General features: G+C 48.3%; 1 protein-coding gene across 3 annotated transcripts in view; it reads left to right on the top strand.

The window, feature by feature from the left end:
• The window catches only part of AGBL5 (AGBL carboxypeptidase 5), a 67,922-nt gene that overhangs the window by 15,665 nt on the left and 33,682 nt on the right, over positions 1-18,575 (top strand). For all 3 annotated transcript variants that reach the window (XM_056563709.1, XM_056563710.1, XM_056563708.1), the window contains exons 5-7: positions 9,942-10,108; positions 17,957-18,137; positions 18,214-18,392. In XM_056563709.1, the coding sequence (XP_056419684.1) occupies positions 9,942-10,108; positions 17,957-18,137; positions 18,214-18,392 (527 nt within the window). The remainder of the gene's footprint in view (positions 1-9,941; positions 10,109-17,956; positions 18,138-18,213; positions 18,393-18,575) is intronic.

Genomic DNA, 18,575 nt, shown 5'->3' with positions numbered 1-18,575 from the left:
GGGCTGTGATCACACGTTATTATATTACTATTATATTATATCAGTGATGTCATACAGGGGGCGGGGTTGTGATCACATGTCCTTATATTATATCAGTGATGTCATACAGGGGGCGGGGCTGTGATCATGTGATTACATTACTATTATATCAGTGATGTCATACAGGAGGCGGGGCTGTGATCACATGTCATTATATTACTATTATATTATATCAGTGATGACATACAGGGGGCGGGGCTGTGATCACATGTCCTTATATTATATCAGTGATGTCATACAGGGGGCGGGGCTGTGATCATGTGATTACATTACTATTATATCAGTGATGTCATACAGGAGGCGGGGCTGTGATCATGTGATTATATTACTATTATATCAGTGATATCATACAGGGGGCGGGGCTGTGATCATGTGATTATATTACTATTATATCAGTGATGTCATACAGGAGGCGGGGCTGTGATCACGTCATTATATTACTATTATATTATATCAGTGATGTCATACAGGGGGCGGGGCTGTGATCACATTATATTATATCAGTGATGTCATACAGGGGGCGGGGCTGTGATTACATTACTATTATATTATATTATATCACCATGCGTGTTGGCACTGCTATCCCTTGGTGTCTCCCTCAAGCTGTCCATGTACAAGGTTCATCTAGCAGCGTGCGCTTTGCATCTGGTGGTGCTCGTGTACTAAGAAATGCAGGTATTCACCAATCCCAGAAGAAAGAAGTACAGGCAACTCACCACGTAGAGGTCTTTAAACTTTGTGCTTTATTGCTGGGACATGAAGGCAAAGCGGCTACCGTGCCGCACCGGGATGCTGAGCGCTAGTGCGTTATACGATGACAGCTGTTTCCTTCCGTTCAACGCACTAGCGCTCGGCATCCCGGTGCGGCACGGTAGCCGCTTTGCCTTCATGTCCCAGCAATAAAGCACAAAGTTTGAAGACCTCTACGTGGTGAGTTGCCTGTACTTCTTTCTTCTGGGATTATATCAGGATGCAGATTAGAGATTAGCCGGCCGCCACTGCTACGTTCCGTAATATCCCTTCCCGCCGGACCTGGTCTCCCTTAGGCGGGATCCGTGGTGCTGAATTTGGAAATGGCGCTCACCAGTCTCTTGTATCTTCTCTTTATTAGAACAGAAAGTGCAGGTTACAAGTCGTCCTATTCCCCTGACAGGTGCGGACGCCAGTGTGAGCGCTTACAGGTAACAAGTGTTTTGCTCGGTTTGAGACCCGCCCCTTCCTGTGCTTTCCCATCCCTTAAATATCTTACTACCTGGATGACGAAAGAAAATGGGCGGGGCTAACAAGCGTGGGTTAAAACAAGTGAAAACATACAAAGACACAGCTAAAGGGGTACTCCGCTGCTCAGCGTTTGGAACAAACTGTTCTGAACGCAGGAGCTTGTGACATCATAGCCCCGCCCCCTCGTGATGTAATGCCCCGCCCCCTCAATGCAAGTCTATGGGAGAGGGTGTGGCGGCTGTCACGCCCCTCCCATAGCCTTGTATTGAGGGGGCGGGCGTGACGTCATGAAGGGGCGGGGTTATGACATCACAAGCTCCCGGCGCCGGCTCCAGCGTTTGGAACAGTTTGCTAAGAGAAATAGAGGCCGCTGGATATTAAAGACAGGAGCCCAGGAGCTCGCGGGTCTAAATCATCCGATTGACTTGGGTCTGTTCCTATGAACACGGCTTTTTGTGGTTTTAACCCCTTAAGGACTCAGCCCATTTGGACCTTAAGGACTTTTTTCCTCCTCGCCTTCAAAAAATCCTAACTCTTTTATATTTTCATCCACAGACTAGTATGAGGGCTTGTTTTTTGCGCGACCAGTTGTCCGTTGTAATGACATCACTCACTTTACCATAAAATGTATGGCGCAACCATAAAAATACTATTTGTGTGGGGAAATAAAAATAAAAAAAAACGCAATTTTGATAATTTTGGGAGGTTTTGTTTTCACGCCGTACAATTTACGGTAATAATGACGCGTGTTCTTTATTCTCTGGGTCAATACGATTAAAATGATCCCCATGATTACACACTTTTATATTACTGTTGCGCTTAAAAAAAAAATCGCAAACTGTTTAACCAAATGAATACGTTTAAAATCCCCCTATTTTGAAGACCTATAACTTTTTCATTTTTCCGTATAAGCGGCGGTAGGGGGGCTCATTTTTTGCACCGGGACCTGTACTTTTTATTGATACCATATTTGCTTATATAAAACTTTTAATACTTTTTTTTATTTAATTTATTTTTGGAATAAAATGTTCTAAAAAAAAAGGCAGCAATTTTGGATTTTTTTTTTCTTTTTTCTTTTTTTTTACATTCACGCCGTTCACCGTACGGTATCATTAACATTTTATTTTAATAGTTTAGATATTTACGCTATTAGGCGATACCAAATATGTATATAAAATTTTTTTTTTTTTACACTTTCTGGGGAAAAAAATTTGTAGAACTGTAGGAGAAAATCCCCATAGCAAACAGATGATGCTCTGGACAGTACCTAAAATGGACAGAGATGTCAGCAGAGAGCACTGTGGTTATGATGTCAGCAGAGAGCTCTGTGTTCCAAAAAGAAAAGAATTTCCTCTGTAGTATTCAGCAGCTAATAAGTACAGGAAGGATTAAGATGTTTTAATAGAAGTAATTTACAAATCTGTTTAACTTTCTGGAGCCAGTTGATTTAAAAAAAAAAAAAAATAAATAAAAGTTTTCCACCGGAGTACCCCTTTAACCCCTTAAGGACTCAGCCCATTTTGGCCTTAAGGACTCAGACAATTGAATTTTTACGTTTTCATTTTTTCCTCCTCGCCTTCTAAAAATCATAACTCTTTTATATTTTCATCCACAGACTAGTATGAGGGCTTGTTTTTTGCGCGACCAGTTGTCCTTTGTAATGACATCACTCATTATATCATAAAATGTATGGCGCAACCAAAAAACACTATTTTTGTGGGGAAATTAAAACGAAAAACGCAATTTTGCTAATTTTGGAAGGTTTTGTTTTCACGCCGTACAATTTCTGGTAAAAATGACGTGTGTTCTTTATTCTGAGGGTCAATACGATTAAAATGATACCCATTATTATATACTTTTATATTATTGTTGCGCTTAAAAAAAATCACAAACTTTTTAACCAAATTAGTACGTTTATAATCCCTTTATTTTGATGACCTATAACTTTTTTATTTTTCCGTATAAGCGGCGGTATGGGGGCTCATTTTTTGCGCCATGATCTGTACTTTTTTTTGATACCACATTTGTATATAAAAAACTTTTAATACATTTTTTATAATTTTTTTTTTAATAAAATGTATTAAAAAAGTAGGAATTTTGGACTTTTTTAATTTTTTTTCGCTCACGCCGTTCACCGTACGGGATCATAAACATTTTATTTTAATAGTTCGGACATTTACGCACGCGGCGATACCAAATATGTCTATAAAAAATGTTTTTTACGCTTTTTGGGGGTAAAATAGGAAAAAACGGACGTTTTACTTTTTTATTGGGGGAGGGGATTTTTCACTTTTTTTTTACTTTTACTTTTACATTTTTTTACATTTTTTTTTACACTTGAATAGTCCCCATAGGGGACTATTCATAGCAATACCATGATTGCTAATACTGATCTGTTCTATGTATAGGACATAGAACAGATCAGTATTATCGGTCATCTCCTGCTCTGGTCTGCTCGATCACAGACCAGAGCAGGAGACGCCGGGAGCCGCACGGAGGAAGGAGAGGGGACCTCCGTGCGGCGTTATGAATGATCGGATCCCCGCAGCAGCGCTGCGGGCAATCCGATCGTTCATTTAAATCGCGAACTGCCGCAGATGCCGGGATCTGTATTGATCCCGGCACCTGAGGGGTTAATGGCGGACGCCCGCGAGATCGCGGGCGTCGGCCATTGCCGGCGGGTCCCTGGCTGCGATCAGCAGCCGGGATCAGCCGCGCATGACACGGGCATCGCTCCGATGCCCGCGGTTATGCTTAGGACGTAAATGTACGTCCTGGTGCGTTAAGTACCACCTCACCAGGACGTACATTTACGTCCTGCGTCCTTAAGGGGTTAAAACCACAAAAAGCCGTGTTCATAGGAATAAACCCAAGTCAATTGGATGATTTAGACCCGCGAGCTCCTGGGCTCCTGTCTTTAATATCCAGCGGCCTCTATTTCTCTTAGAGCTTTAAAGGGGTATTCCGGGCAAAAACATTTTATCCCCTATCGAAAGGATAAGGGGATAAGATGTCTGATCGCGGGGGGGCCATGGCTGGGACCACCCGCGATCTCCCTGCAGCCCCCACATTCTATAGTAGCTGCGTCTGAAGTTTCGGAAACCTCCGGGCTTCCGAGACGGGGACGTGATGTCTATGGGAGGGGGCGTTGTGGCCATTACGCCCCCTCCCATAGAAGGAATGGAGGGGGCGTGTGGCGTGACCTCACGTCCCCATCTCGGAAGGCCGGAGGTACGCATAGAATGTGGGGGCTGCAGGGAGATCGCGGGTGGTCCCATCCACGGCCCCCCCGCGATCAGACATAAGATGTTTTTGCCCAAAATACCCCTTTAAGGTTATCTTTGCCTGCGCAGCAGGTTACCGTATTTTTCGCCCTATAGGACGCACCGGCGTATAAGACGCACCCAATTTATAGGTGCAAAATCTAAAAAAATTTAGATTTTGAACCCAATACTGGTCTTCAACCTGCGGACCTCCAGATGTTGCAAAACTACAACTCCCAGCATGCCCGGACAGCCGTTGGCTGTCCGGGCATGCTGGGAGTTGTAGTTTTGCACCATCTGGAGGTCCGCAGATTGAAGACCACTGCATAGGAGGTAATACTCACGTGTCCCCGCCGCTCCGGACCCGTCACCGCTGCCCTGGATGTCGCTCCATCGCTGTCGCTGCCGCTCCGGAACGTCTCCGCTGCCGGCCGGGTATCCTCGCTCTCCGTCGCCGTCATCACGTCGTTACGCACGCCGACGCACGTACGCGACAACGTGATGACGAGGAAGGAGAGCGCCGGCCATACAGGGGATCCCTGAACGGAGAAGACACAGAGGAGGCAGGTAAGGTCCCCCCGGTGTCCTGTAAGCACTAACCCGGCTATTCAGTCGGGCTGTTCGGGACGCCGCGGTGAAATCGCTGAACAGCCGGGTTAGTGTCACTTTCCCTTCAGACGCGGCGGTCAGCTTTGATCGCCGCGCCTGAAGGGTTAATACAGGGCATCACCGCGATCGGTGATGTCCTGTATTAGCCGCGGGTCCCGGTCGTTGATGGCCGCAGGGACCGCCGCGATAGGGGTGTATTCACTGTATAAGACGCACCAACTTTCCCCCCCCCCCCCCCCCAATTTGGGGGAAGAAAAAGTGCGTCTTATACGGCGAAAAATACGGTAACTATTTGAACAGATTTGTAAATTACTTCTATTAAAAAATCTTAATCCTTCATCCTTGCTGTATGTTCCACAGGAAGTGCGGGGGACGCTGATCAGTTTGATGGATCCACCGTGCCGTTCCGCTGTAATCTTCTATTTTCTCTATACAGTGACCCCCTGACCTACGATGGCCCCGACATATGATGAAATCGACATACGATGCTTTTTTATGTCGGGGCCATCGCATTAAGTGCTATCCGGCAGTGCCAAATGCTTAAGCTGCTGCGGGATAGCAGCTTAATGTTCCCCGTGTGGTGCGGTGAGTATTACTTACCCCCCCACGATGCTCCGGGGTTCCCTCCGGGTCCAGCGCTGGTCTTCTGGTGTCTTCTCGGCCCTCTCCGATGACGTCAATACACTGCTGCGCACGTCATCCAATAGGAATGGCGTACGCAGCGGCGTAATGACGTCGCTACGCAGGCCCAGTAAGGCCTTGCGGAAGACAGAAGAGGACCGGAGAGGACAGCGGAGGACCGGAGAGGACAGGGGAGGACCGGAGAGGACAGGGGAGGACCGGGGAGGACAGGGGAGGACCGGAGAGGACAGGGGAGGACCGGGGAGGACAGGGGAGGACCGGGGAGGACAGCGGAGGACCGGGGAGGACAGCGGAGGACCGGGGAGGACAGCGGAGGACCGGGGAGGACAGCGGAGGACCGGGGAGGACAGCGGAGGACCGGGGAGGACAGCGGAGGACCGGGGAGGACAGCGGAGGACCGGGGAGGACAGCGGAGGACCGGGGAGGACAGCGGAGGACCGGGGAGGACAGCGGAGGACCGGGGAGGACAGCGGAGGACCGGGGAGGACAGCGGAGGACCGGGGAGGACAGCGGAGGACCGGGGAGGACAGCGGAGGACCGGGGAGGACAGCGGAGGACCGGGGAGGACCGGGGAGGACCGGGGAGGACCGGGGAGGACAGCGGAGGACCGCAGAAGACAGCGGAGAGCTCAGCGGAGGCCTGGGGACACCATCGGGAGCAGCGGGGACAGGTGAGTACAGCTTCTTATACTTTACATTGCACAAATCCCTCAACATACGATGGATTCGACAAACGATGGCTCGTTTGAAACTAATTACCATCGAATGTTGAGGGACCACTGTATATGCAAATGAGGTGCTAACTGGCACCGGACAGGCTAACTGGCACTCTGACGTCACTGTCGCCTGCTGCAGCGCCTTCCAGCTCATCAATATTCCTCTCCTCCCTCCGCCTCTCCCTCTTCTCCCCACTCTGTAATGAAGAGAGAGGGGAGGAATATTGATGAGCTGGGCGGCGCTGCAGCCGGCGGCACTGACATCAGAGTGCCAGTTAGCCTGTCCGGTGCCAGTTAGCACCTAATTAGCATTTACCAAAAATAGAAGATTACAGCCGAACGGCGCAGTGGATGCGGGCACAGTAGGCATCAAACTGATCAGCGTCCCCCGCACTACCAGCCAGTACCGCTTTTCCTTTAAAATGGACCAAAGTGTCAGCAGAGAGCACTGTGGTCAGACAGAAAGGAAATTCAAAAAGAAAAGAACGTCCTGTGGATCATAACAGCAGCTGATAACTACTGGAAGGATTAAAGGGGTACTCCACTGGAAAAAAAAAATTTATCAACTGGTGCCAAAAAGTTAAACAGATTTGTAAATTATTTCTATTAAAAAATCTTAATCCTTTCAGTACTTATCAGCTGCTGTGTGATGGAAGTTCTTTTCTTTTTGAATTTCCTTTCTGTGTGACCACAGTGCTCTCTGCTGACACCTCTGTCCATTTTAGGAACTGTCCAGAGTAGGAGCAAATCCCCATAGCAAACCTATGCTTCTCCGGACAGTTCCTAAGATGTCAGCAGAGAGCACTGTGGTCAGAAAGAGAAGACATTTTAAAAAGAAAAGAACTTCCTCTGGAGCACACAGCAGCTGATAAGTACTGGAAGGAGTACCCCATGTCTGAACAAGCCTAGAACGATTTTCAGAAAAAAATAGAGAAAAGACGAAGTACTATACAGAAAATGATAAATTTCTCAGAGATCGTGAAGATTATGAGAATGGGAAGAAAAACACAAAAAATATAAAAAATCAAAAAGGAAAGAAAAACACGAAAATAAAAAGTTCTCCGAGACACGGTCTACAGGGTCAGAAGGGAGTTTGTTCCAAACGCTGAGCAGCGGAGTACCCCTTTAGCTGTGTCTTTGTATGTTTTCACTTGTTTTAACCCACGCTTGTTAGCCCCGCCCATTTGCTTTCGTCATCCAGGTAGTAAGATATTTAAGGGATGGGAAAGCACAGGAAGGGGCGGGTCTCAAACCGAGCAAAACACTTGTATAGGGAAAAACACTTGTATAGGGAATAGGACGACTTGTAACCTGCACTTTCTGTTCTAATAAAGAGAAGATACAAGAGACTGGTGAGCGCCATTTCTTCATTTGCATGTCTCTATTATATCAGTGATGTCATACAGGGGGCGGGGCTATGTTGATCACGTCATTATATTATATGAGTGATGTCATACAGGGGGCGGGGCTGTGATCACACGTCATTATATTATATCAGTGATGTCATACAGGGGGCGGGGCTGTGATCACATGTCATTATATTACTATTATATTATATCAGTGATGTCATACAGGGGCGGGGCTGTGATCACACGTCATTATATTATATCAGTGATGTCATACAGGGGGCGGGGCTGTGATCACATGTCATTATATAACTATTATATTATATCAATGATGTCATACAGGGGGTGGGGCTGTGATCACATGTCATTATATATCAGTGATGTCATACAGGGGGCGGAGCTGTGATCACATGTCATTATATTATATGAGTGATGTCATACAGGGGGCGGGGCTGTGATCACATGTCATTATATATCAGTGATGTCATACAGGGGGCGGAGCTGTGATCACATGTCATTATATTATATGAGTGATGTCATACAGGGGCGGGGCTGTGATCACATGTCATTATATTATATCAGTGATGTCATACAGGGGGCGGGGCTATGATCACATGTCATTATATATCAGTGATGTCATACAGGGGGCGGGGCTATGATCACATGTCATACAGGGGGCGGGGCTGTGATCACATGTCATTATATTATATCAGTGATGTCATACAGGGGGCGGGGCTGTGATCACATATCATTATATTATATCAGTGATGTCATACAGGGGGCGGGGCTATGATCACATGTCATTATATTATATCAGTGATGTCATACAGGGGGCGGGGCTGTGATCACATGTCATTATATTATTATTATTATATATCAATGATGTCATACAGGGGGCGGGGCTGTGATCACATGTCATTATATTATATGAGTGATGTCATACAGGGGGCGGAGCTGTGATCACATGTCATTATATATCAGTGATGTCATACAGGGGGCGGAGCTGTGATCACATGTCATTATATTATATGAGTGATGTCATACAGGGGGCGGGGCTGTGATCACATATCATTATATTATATCAGTGATGTCATACAGGGGGCGGGGCTATGATCACATGTCATTATATTACTATTATATTATATCAGTGATGTCATACAGGGGGCGGGGCTGTGATCACATGTCATTATATATCAGTGATGTCATACAGGGGGCGGGGCTATGATCACATGTCATACAGGGGGCGGGGCTGTGATCACATATCATTATATTATATCAGTGATGTCATACAGGGGGCGGGGCTATGATCACATGTCATTATATTATATCAGTGATGTCATACAGGGGGCGGGGCTGTGATCACATCATTATATTATATCAGTGATGTCATACAGGGGGCGGGGCTATGATCACATGTCATTATATTATATCAGTGATGTCATACAGGGGGCGGGGCTGTGATCACATGTCATTATATTATTATTATTATATATCAATGATGTCATACAGGGGGCGGGGCTGTGATCACATGTCATTATATTATATGAGTGATGTCATACAGGGGGCGGGGCTGTGATCACATGTCATTATATTATGAGTGATGTCACACAGGGGGCAGGGCTGTGATCACATGTCATTATATAACTATTATATTATATCAATGATGTCATACAGGGGGTGGGGCTGTGATCACATGTCATTATATAACTTATATTATATCAGTGATGTCATACAGGCGGCGGGGCTGTGATCACATGTCATTATATATCAGTGATGTCATACAGGGGGCGGAGCTGTGATCACATGTCATTATATTATATGAGTGATGTCATACAGGGGGCGGGGCTGTGATCACATATCATTATATTATATCAGTGATGTCATACAGGGGGCGGGGCTATGATCACATGTCATTATATTACTATTATATTATATCAGTGATGTCATACAGGGGGCGGGGCTGTGATCACATGTCATTATATTATATCAGTGATGTCATACAGGGGGCGGGGCTGTGATCACATGTCATTATATTATATGAGTGATGTCATACAGGGGGCGGGGCTGTGATCACATATCATATATAATGGGGTCTCCTCTCTGCAGATGGTGGATAACCAGTTCGTCTTGTCCTTCGTCCACCGTTTCTTGGATTGTCGCGGAGCCACCACCTACTTCGCCTTCTGCTTCCCGTTCTCCTATGAGGAGTGTCAGGAGCTGCTGGCCGGACTGGACGACCGATTCAGTGACAGCCGACTGATGTCTCCGGGCAGGTAATGTGATGGGGGAGGTCATCACTATAGTCACACATAGGAAAGGTGTTTTTTTTTTTTTTTTTAATAAATAAAATTAGTATGCTTAACCCCTTCCCTCTCGGGCCATTTTTTAGTTTTGCACTTTTGTTTTCTCGGTCGCTCTTCGTTGGGGGACGCCGATACTATTGGGTATCTGCTCCTGCTACTAGTAGGTGCTGACACTAGGAAAAAAAAGTCGGCTCCTCCCAGTCAGGATACACCCGCCCACTGGAAGTGAGGTCATCAGTTTTATCTAGTGTCAGTGGGAGGCAGACACTCCCCAGACCTGGTCTCTTGTTTTATTATTTTCTAGTTAAGTATAGTTAGGTTCTTTTTCTTTTTTGTTAGTTTTCTAGATTTGGTGCCAGGATCGTGGCACTACCTGATCTCCCACATGCGACAAAGGGGCACGGTGCATAGAGTATGGACCGTTAACCCCTTCTTGGCAGCGCCTGGAGGTGTACATTGGGTCCGGCTCGCCTCGCTATGGCAGCCTGGCACGGTGCAGCGCGGCCTTTAGCTCAGGAGGGGAGTATGGCCAAGAGCTAGGTAGGTATGTGCCCTCTTTAGTGCAGTGATTCACTTCCTGAACCTCTGGCAGCACTATGGTGGGACTTATGGGGTTAATTATCTCCCTGGGTCTCTCTTACCTCTGCTACTCTGTGGACTTGGTCCGCAATGGAACAATTTCGGGGGCTAAGGTCCTGATATTGGTGAGTCGGGAGTTCTGTTGAGGTCAGCTGTCGGCTTTAGCGGCGGCCCCCTGCGCTTTCTGCGGCCGCAGACTCTTTCCTCCCTGCACTTTCTGCAGCCGCAGACTCTTTCCTCCCTGCACTTTCTGCGGCCGCAGACTCTTTCCTCCCTGCACTTTCTGCGGCCGCAGACTCTTTCCTCCCTGCACTTTCTGCGGCCGCAGACTCTTTTCCCCCTCCTCTCCGCCCTGGCTGTTCTGTACTCCTCCCCCCCTTCTTACCAGGCTCTGTGCGGGACTCTGGAGATCGGCTGAGTGGGGACTCGCTCCTCGCTTTGTTGCAGCTGCCTTATTTCAGCACCCGCAGACTCACCTGCAGTCGGTGCATCAGTCATGGGGAAGCCGTCGCTTTTATAAATGCCGGCGGTCATGTGTGCTGGGGACTCAGAGCGTAACTCTGTCTTCCGCCCCCACAGTGCAGGAACTGGGGGTTATAGGTCTCTTCCCTCCCCGGCCGTCATTATGGCACTGGGGAGTCGGCATAGCTCCGTCCTCCTTCTCCTCTCCTGCAGTGTGGCATTGAGGGGTCAGTGGTCATCGACACGGTTTGTCCCTCTCCTTACTATGTGCTGCGTTGCAACCGTGTGTAAAAAAAAAAAAAAAAAAAAAAAAAAAAAAAATAATTATAAATGAATCAGGTGTTACACATTGTGGCCATTTACTGAATCTCAGCTCTTGGTCTTATGCTGACCAATGAGCTCCCTTCTGGCTGCTTCCCTTCAGTCTCTCCATGATTCCATTCCCTCCCTAGGGGTGCTTCAATTGGTGCCATTGCAATTCTAGCAGAAACTGAGGTGTCCCCTCCTCCATGCCTGGGCCTACTTCCCTGCCCTGCGCCAATGTCCACCACGTGGCCTTTCATTCTCGAGACGACATTAGGAAACCTATCTGCAGTGGTTTCCTCCACCGCCGGTCACCCGTCTTATGTAGTTGGGCCTATGGCTCCTTTTTCCCCCCCGTACCCCATAACTAGGGGGTCTCCGGAGGAATGACCCCGCACGTGCAGTGGTCCATATATCAGTAAGACTGTCGTCTATGTGGTTTTCTTCTCACGTCTGCTGCAGCTGGAGTTCCAGATCCCACCTCTAGTGTGAGGATTCCACAGAAGTGACCCTGCGGGGACATGGATTGGACTTAGTTTCCTCTACCGCCTGTCATTCATCTCAGTGCTTCCGTATCCGCGGCTGGACTTCTGGTACCCCACTGCTAGTGCGAGGTGTCCGAAGGAATGACCCGATGTCTACTATATGAACCCTATGCCAGTAAGCCTGACTGTGGTCTGCGTGGCTCCTCCGCCTCCTGTCACTCATCACACGTTGATGTATCTGCAGCTGGAGTTCCGGTTCCCCACTACTAGTGTGAGATGTCCGAAGAAGTGACCCGGCGTGTCCTATGGACTACTATACAGGGCAACGGGGATACAATCCACAGCTCCTCCGCTTCCCCGATCTACGGGATGGTGGGCATACTATCCATGGCTCCTAGGCCTCCCGGCCCTCCTGCATGCAACAAAGGGGCACAGTGCTCTCCTATTGGTGCTGTTGTCCCATTATTGTCACCGGTCAGTGCCTGGAGGTGTCCTCGTTGAGCTAGACTGTGGTCTGCACGATTTCCACTGCTGTCGGTTTCCTATCACAGGTCTGCCGCGTGCAGGGCTGGAGTTTCCCGTACCTCTCTGCTGGTGTGGGATAGGGTCCCTGCAGGTACTAGGGACTGATGCCTGTCAGCCAGACACTCGTCTGCATAGTCTCCTACACCACCAGGTCGCCCATCAGATCGTCTGCACTCCAGTAATCCCACTTTCTATGGGGGCTTTCGAAGGAGTGACCCTGCACATTCAAGGATCCTATGCCAGTCAGCCAGATGGTGGTCTGTATGGTTTCCTACTGCGCCGGGTCACCTACCATACATCCTATACCGTGGCGGAAGTTCAGTAACCCACTGCCAAGGTGAGGTTCTGAATGTGGAGCCCAGGTCGTTCCATGGGCCCTATACCATGCACCACATTATGGTTCACAGGTTTCCCTACTCTACCAGGTCCCTCTCCACATGCCTGACGGCTGGTAACCCAATTTCTGTGTGTGGTTCTGAATGCGGTATCCTGGTGTGTTCCATGGTCCCTATGCCCATTAGCCAGACTGTCTGCATGGGTTTCTAATCCACCAGGTCACCTCCCTCCTTCCACAGCTGCAGTCCGGTGCCTCACTTTTCATTGTGAAGTTCCGAAAACGTGACCCTGTGGTTTCATTGGATATTCTTTCTTCCTTATACCTGTAAGTCGGTCTGGTCCTGCATGGTTTCCTGCACCACTTGCATCCTTCACCCCTTGCGTCTGTGACAGCAGTCCTGATATGTATCATCATTAGTAGACGGGGTGTGGGCGTTTCCTGCAGATTCCATTAACCTTTGCAGCGACAGCAGCCCTCTCTGTCCCCCTACGTTGGTCTGCTATGAGCATGGTTATTTCACCCCATTAGGTGCTGCGCCTATTTTCCATACCGCCGGCACTTTGGATGTCTGTGTTTTCTTCGTGGCTGCTGTCTTGGTGCCTCACTACTATAGTGCGGTAACCATGTCTGTGTCCCCACATATGCTACGGACACTCTGCACGTATAGAGCCCACCTCCTCTCCTTTTCAGTGGGGTGTACCTTGGGCCTTTCTGTGGTCTTGTACAGGTCTGCTGCAGTTGAACACATCTGTTCTGGCATGGGGCCTGATAGGACGACGCAGTCTGTTCCACAGCCCCCTATGCCTCTAGGTATCTTTCCTGGATTTCGGTGCAGGCCGGTCGCCTGCTCTACTGCCTTAGTCAGCAACCAGATTGGCTTTGTTGACGCACTGTTGGTCCCCTCCTCTTTTTTTTCACAGGGGACAAGGTTTCACCCAAAAGGGTTCCTCCCACATGCTATAGGTTACTGGGTGTGCTTCTTACTTGCATTCTCTGTACCCAGGACCAGTGTCCAGGATTCAGATTCCTCTGGGGACACAAATGGCTCCTCCATACCTCGCTATGTTGCCGCAGGGTTCTTGGGGCTGCTGCGTTCTCCCATTATATTGACCCGTTCCTACAATACCTTTCCTACTTGGCAGGAGGTATGGGGATCAGGAAGCTCAGCACGGTCAGTACCTGAGTTTCCTCTCACCACCCCTTGAAGAGCTTTGTACCAGCTTTGCCTGTGTGCTTACTGCCCACTATTGCAGCCCGGCTCTCCCCCTCTTTCTTGGTTCTCTCCTGCTCTTCATGTAGACATGGCACGCTCCTCTGTTGGTGGAGTTTATGCAATGAAGGGCTCAGCGTCAGCGAGTCTAGCCACCGTCTGTTGTTTGGGCCCTGCCATTGCTCTCCTTCCTTGGCGCATTCTCCCTGGAGGGGTGTGTTCATCCTTCCCTTTGACAGTGTCAGTTGCTCTACACTGACACAATATTCTTCTGGAGAAACCTTCATGTACCCAGATCCTGAGTCCCAGCTGGGTTTCCTTTGTTTCCCTCTCTGTTCCCATCCTGACAGGATGTTGCTTCGGAATACTCTGGTCCACTCGGACCACTGGGGTTCAAGGCTGGTTTTCCGTGCCCATTCCCTCTTCGCTGTCTTGTGCGAGTACGGGGGAGTCTCCTTGTATTGGGCAACCTCCTAGGCTGCTGTGGCTGGCCTTATTGTCTAGGTTGGCCCTTCTGGTTCTTATGGCCTTAGTGATGGTTGTGGTCTCGGGCATGGTAGCACTCCTGCCCAGACTTCTCCGCGATCCCATTTGTGGGGCGGTCTTCCTGTACCTCACCTTTTTCTTGTCCAGACATAGACGTATGTCTCCCGGAGAGCTACGGTGGCTGGATTTGCTCGCCCTACGGGTGTAAGTCTTCTAGGAGACTCTGGAACCTCCGTTCCCATGTCGGCCGCTCTGGTATTCCAGGATGCTCCTTCTCAGGGCATTCAGTTCCTTTTTTGGCCGTTTGTTACTCTCCGTCTCCTCCTTTGGGGTCCACATATTCCTGGGATGGAGGGTGTTCCGGTCTTCGAGATTACGCCAGTCAGGACAATTCGCCATCTGCTTTCCTCATCACGTTTTTTTACCGCTGTTCTGGCACTGTCAGACTGTCAGCTTCCGCCCGGGTGCTCACGGCTTTCCCCTGGGACTTTGGTTTTGGAGCCTTCAGCTTTTCAATTTCGGTCATCGATCTTCTGCATCGTGCCTTTCTAGGGCCGGTTTCCGTCTCTCTTCCTTTTTATCCAGGGGTTCTGGACTCCACCTTGACTGTGCTCTCCTTCTGCTCCTTCATGCACTGTTCTCCTTGGCATTTTTTTGCCATATTTTCTTGAATCGCTTGGTTCTCTAGGCTGGGTTTTCCTTTTCAGGCCCCTTCTATTTTTGTTTTACAGCCTGGCTGGCCCTCTGTCCGGTTCTGTGTTTCTGGAATTCTTTTTTTTCTATCTCTTTCCATGATGGTTACGGTCGTGGGGCTTCCTGGCAGCCCTTCTTTTTTCTCTCTAAGTGGACCATAGGTTTGAGTCTCTACAATGGCCGATCTTTTCCTTGGCGTCCTAGTCCATCTCCATGGACGGTGGGACCTTTCGGACACTCAGTTTCTGGGTCTCTGTTGCCTTTTAGCCCAGGGTCTCGTCAGTTTCCGGACAGTCTCCCCTTCTCTGGTGGTTGTTCTTCCCACCCACCTTAGGGGACTGCTTTGGTACGTCCCAATAGGATCAGTGTCCCCCAATGAAGAGCGACCGAAAAATGGAGATATTTTTTTTTTTTTGTACTCGCCGTAAAATCTCTTTCTTGTAGCCTTCATTGGGGGACACTGCACCCACCCATTTCTTCATTTTTGTTCTGGATCTTCTTTTCCGGTTCTTGGGTTTTTTCTCCTGGATTCTTTTCTAGGGTCCTTCGGACGTATTTCTTTGTTGACTTCTCCTACTGCCTGTGACACAACTGATGACCTCACTTCCAGTGGGCGGGTATATCCTGCCAGGGAGGAGCCGAGTTTTTTTCCTAGTGTCAGCGCCTCCTGGTGGCAAGAGCATATACCCATCAGTATAGGTGTCCCCCAATGAAGGCTACGAGAGAGAGATTTTATGGTGAGTGCAAAAAAAAAATCTAATTTTTCCTCCTCCCCTTCTAAAAATCATAACATTTTCAATTTTCCACCTACAGACCCATATGAGGGCTTGTTTTTTGCGCCACCAATTTTACTTTGTAATACCATCAATCATTTCACCACAAAATCTATGGCAAAACCAGAAACAAAATATTTGTGGGGCAAAATTGGAAAAAAACAAACGTTATTTTGTACATTTTGGGGGCTTTTGTTTCTACGCAGTGCAATTTTCAGTAAAAATGACACCTTTAGTCTGTAGGTCCATATGGTCACAAGGATACCCAATTTTTAAATAGTTTTATTTTATTTTACTACTTACATTTTTTTTTAAACTACATGCACCAAAATTTGTTTAAAATTGTCCTCTTCTGACTCCTATAACATTTTTTTATTTATTTATACGGGGCGGTATGAGAGCTAATTTTTTTTTTTGCGCCGTGATCTGAAGTTTTTATCGGTACCATTTTTGTTTTAATCAGACTTTTTGATTGCTTTTTATTTTTTTATTGTATAAAAGGTGAACAAAAATACGCTATTTTGGAATTTGATTTTTTTTTAACCTGTACGCCATTGACCATGTAGTTCAATTAATGCTATATTTTTATAGTTCGGACATTTACGCATGCGGCGATACCACATGCTTATATTTTTATTTACACTATGCGATTCAAACTTTTATTTAAGGGGTTAAATCACATTTTATTAACTTTTATTTATTTTTTTTTTTTTGCTGCGTTATAGCCCCTATGGGGGACTAAACATGCATTACACTGATTGAATACACTGATCAATTCTATGCCATAGCGTAGCATTGCATTGATAAGTGTTGTCGGCGGTTGATTGCTCAAGCCTGGATCTCGGGCTTGGAGCAATCAAGCGCCGTTTGGACAGCCGGGAGAAAGGTAAGAAGACTCCCGCTGTTCAGGACGCCCCGATTTCACCGTGGCGGTCCCAAACAGCCCCGCTCAGATAACCGGCAGCATACTCTCCCGTTTTAGATGCCGCGATTAACTTTGATCATGGCGTCTAAAGGTTTAATACCAGACATCAGCCCAATCGGCGATATCCGGTATTGGATCAGTGTAATCTGTGCTCAATTGCTTCTGCCTGGATCTCAGGCTTGGAGCAATAAAACACTGATCTGCCAGCGAGGAGCAAGGTAAGGCGCTTCCAGCTGTCTGCAATTTCACCGCAGCGGTCCCGAGCTAATCGGCAATGGCAATCTCCCGTTTTAGACGCCGCAATCAACTTTGATCGCTGCGTTTAAAGGGTTAATACCGGACATCAGCCCGATTGGCGATGTCCGGTATGAGCCGCGGGTCCTGGTTGCTAATAGCAACCAGGACCCCCATCGGGTATGATGGTCGCTCACCTGCTGAGCGTGCGTCATACAGCGGGAGCCCGCAGTGGATGTAAATATACGTTTATTTGTGGGAAGGGGTGATAGGGGTACTCCGACCCTAGACATCTTATCTCCTATTCAAAGGATAGGGGATAAGATGTCTGATCGTGGGGGGTCCAGCTGCTGGGACCATCTATCCTTTGTATAGGGGTGGAGGGGTCGAGTACCCCTTTGAAACCCCTAAAACTCTTTTATTTTTCCATATCCGTCATGATCTGTAAACGGGTACTCCGCCCCTAGACATCTTATGCCCTATCCATTATAGGGAATGGCTTCAAGTTGTAATACCACACACAGCCTGAGGACAGGGGTGGTGCTGTTTTTGGAATAAATTGGCTTTGTTATACTGTTCTTCTCCCAGAAAACCCTTTAAAGGATAACTGTCATGAATGGCTGCCACGCTGAGAGCGCTGTATGATTGACACCCAGGTTCTCTGACCTGTGATGGAGGGCGCACACGCTGAAGACCGGGGTGTCACTCATACAATATACTGTACAGTGATGAGATCAGGTCATGTGGGTGGAGTTAGGGGCAGCCATCAGGTCATGTGACTATAGTGTATGTGCTGTTCTCTGCAGCAGCCCCCCCGACTCCATCTATTACCACCGGGAGCTGCTGTGTCACTCCTTGGAGGGGCTCCGCGTGGACCTCCTGACCATCAGCTCTGGCCACGGGATGATGGAGGAACGGGAACCCAGACTGGACAAGCTGTTCCCGGATCGCTCCTGTCCGCGCCCGTACCGCTTCAGTGGGAAGAGGGTGAGTGGACCCCGGTATAGCGCCCCCACCTGCCCGTGTGCTAAGTATCTGATCTGTCCGCTCTGCCCCACATCAGGTTTTCTTCCTGAGCAGCCGCGTTCACCCAGGGGAGACCCCTTCCAGCTTCGTCTTCAATGGCTTCTTGGAGTTCATCCTGCGGCAGGACGACCCCCGGGCGGCAGCACTGAGGCGCATGTACATCTTTAAGCTCATCCCCATGCTGAACCCTGACGGGGTGGTGAAAGGGCATTACAGGTCAGTACGGATGACGTTACAGGTCAGTACGGATGATGTTACAGGTCAGTACGGATGACGTTACAGGTCAGTACGGATGACGTTACAGGTCAGTACGGATGACGTTACTGGTCAGTACTGTGCGGATTACGTTACAGGTTACTATTGCGCGGATGTCGTTACTTGTCACTATTGCGCGGATGT

Source organism: Hyla sarda, chromosome 3 (genome assembly GCF_029499605.1).
Source record: "Hyla sarda isolate aHylSar1 chromosome 3, aHylSar1.hap1, whole genome shotgun sequence".
Taxonomy (NCBI): domain Eukaryota; kingdom Metazoa; phylum Chordata; class Amphibia; order Anura; family Hylidae; genus Hyla; species Hyla sarda.
This window is presented reverse-complemented; position numbering and strand designations above follow the sequence as displayed.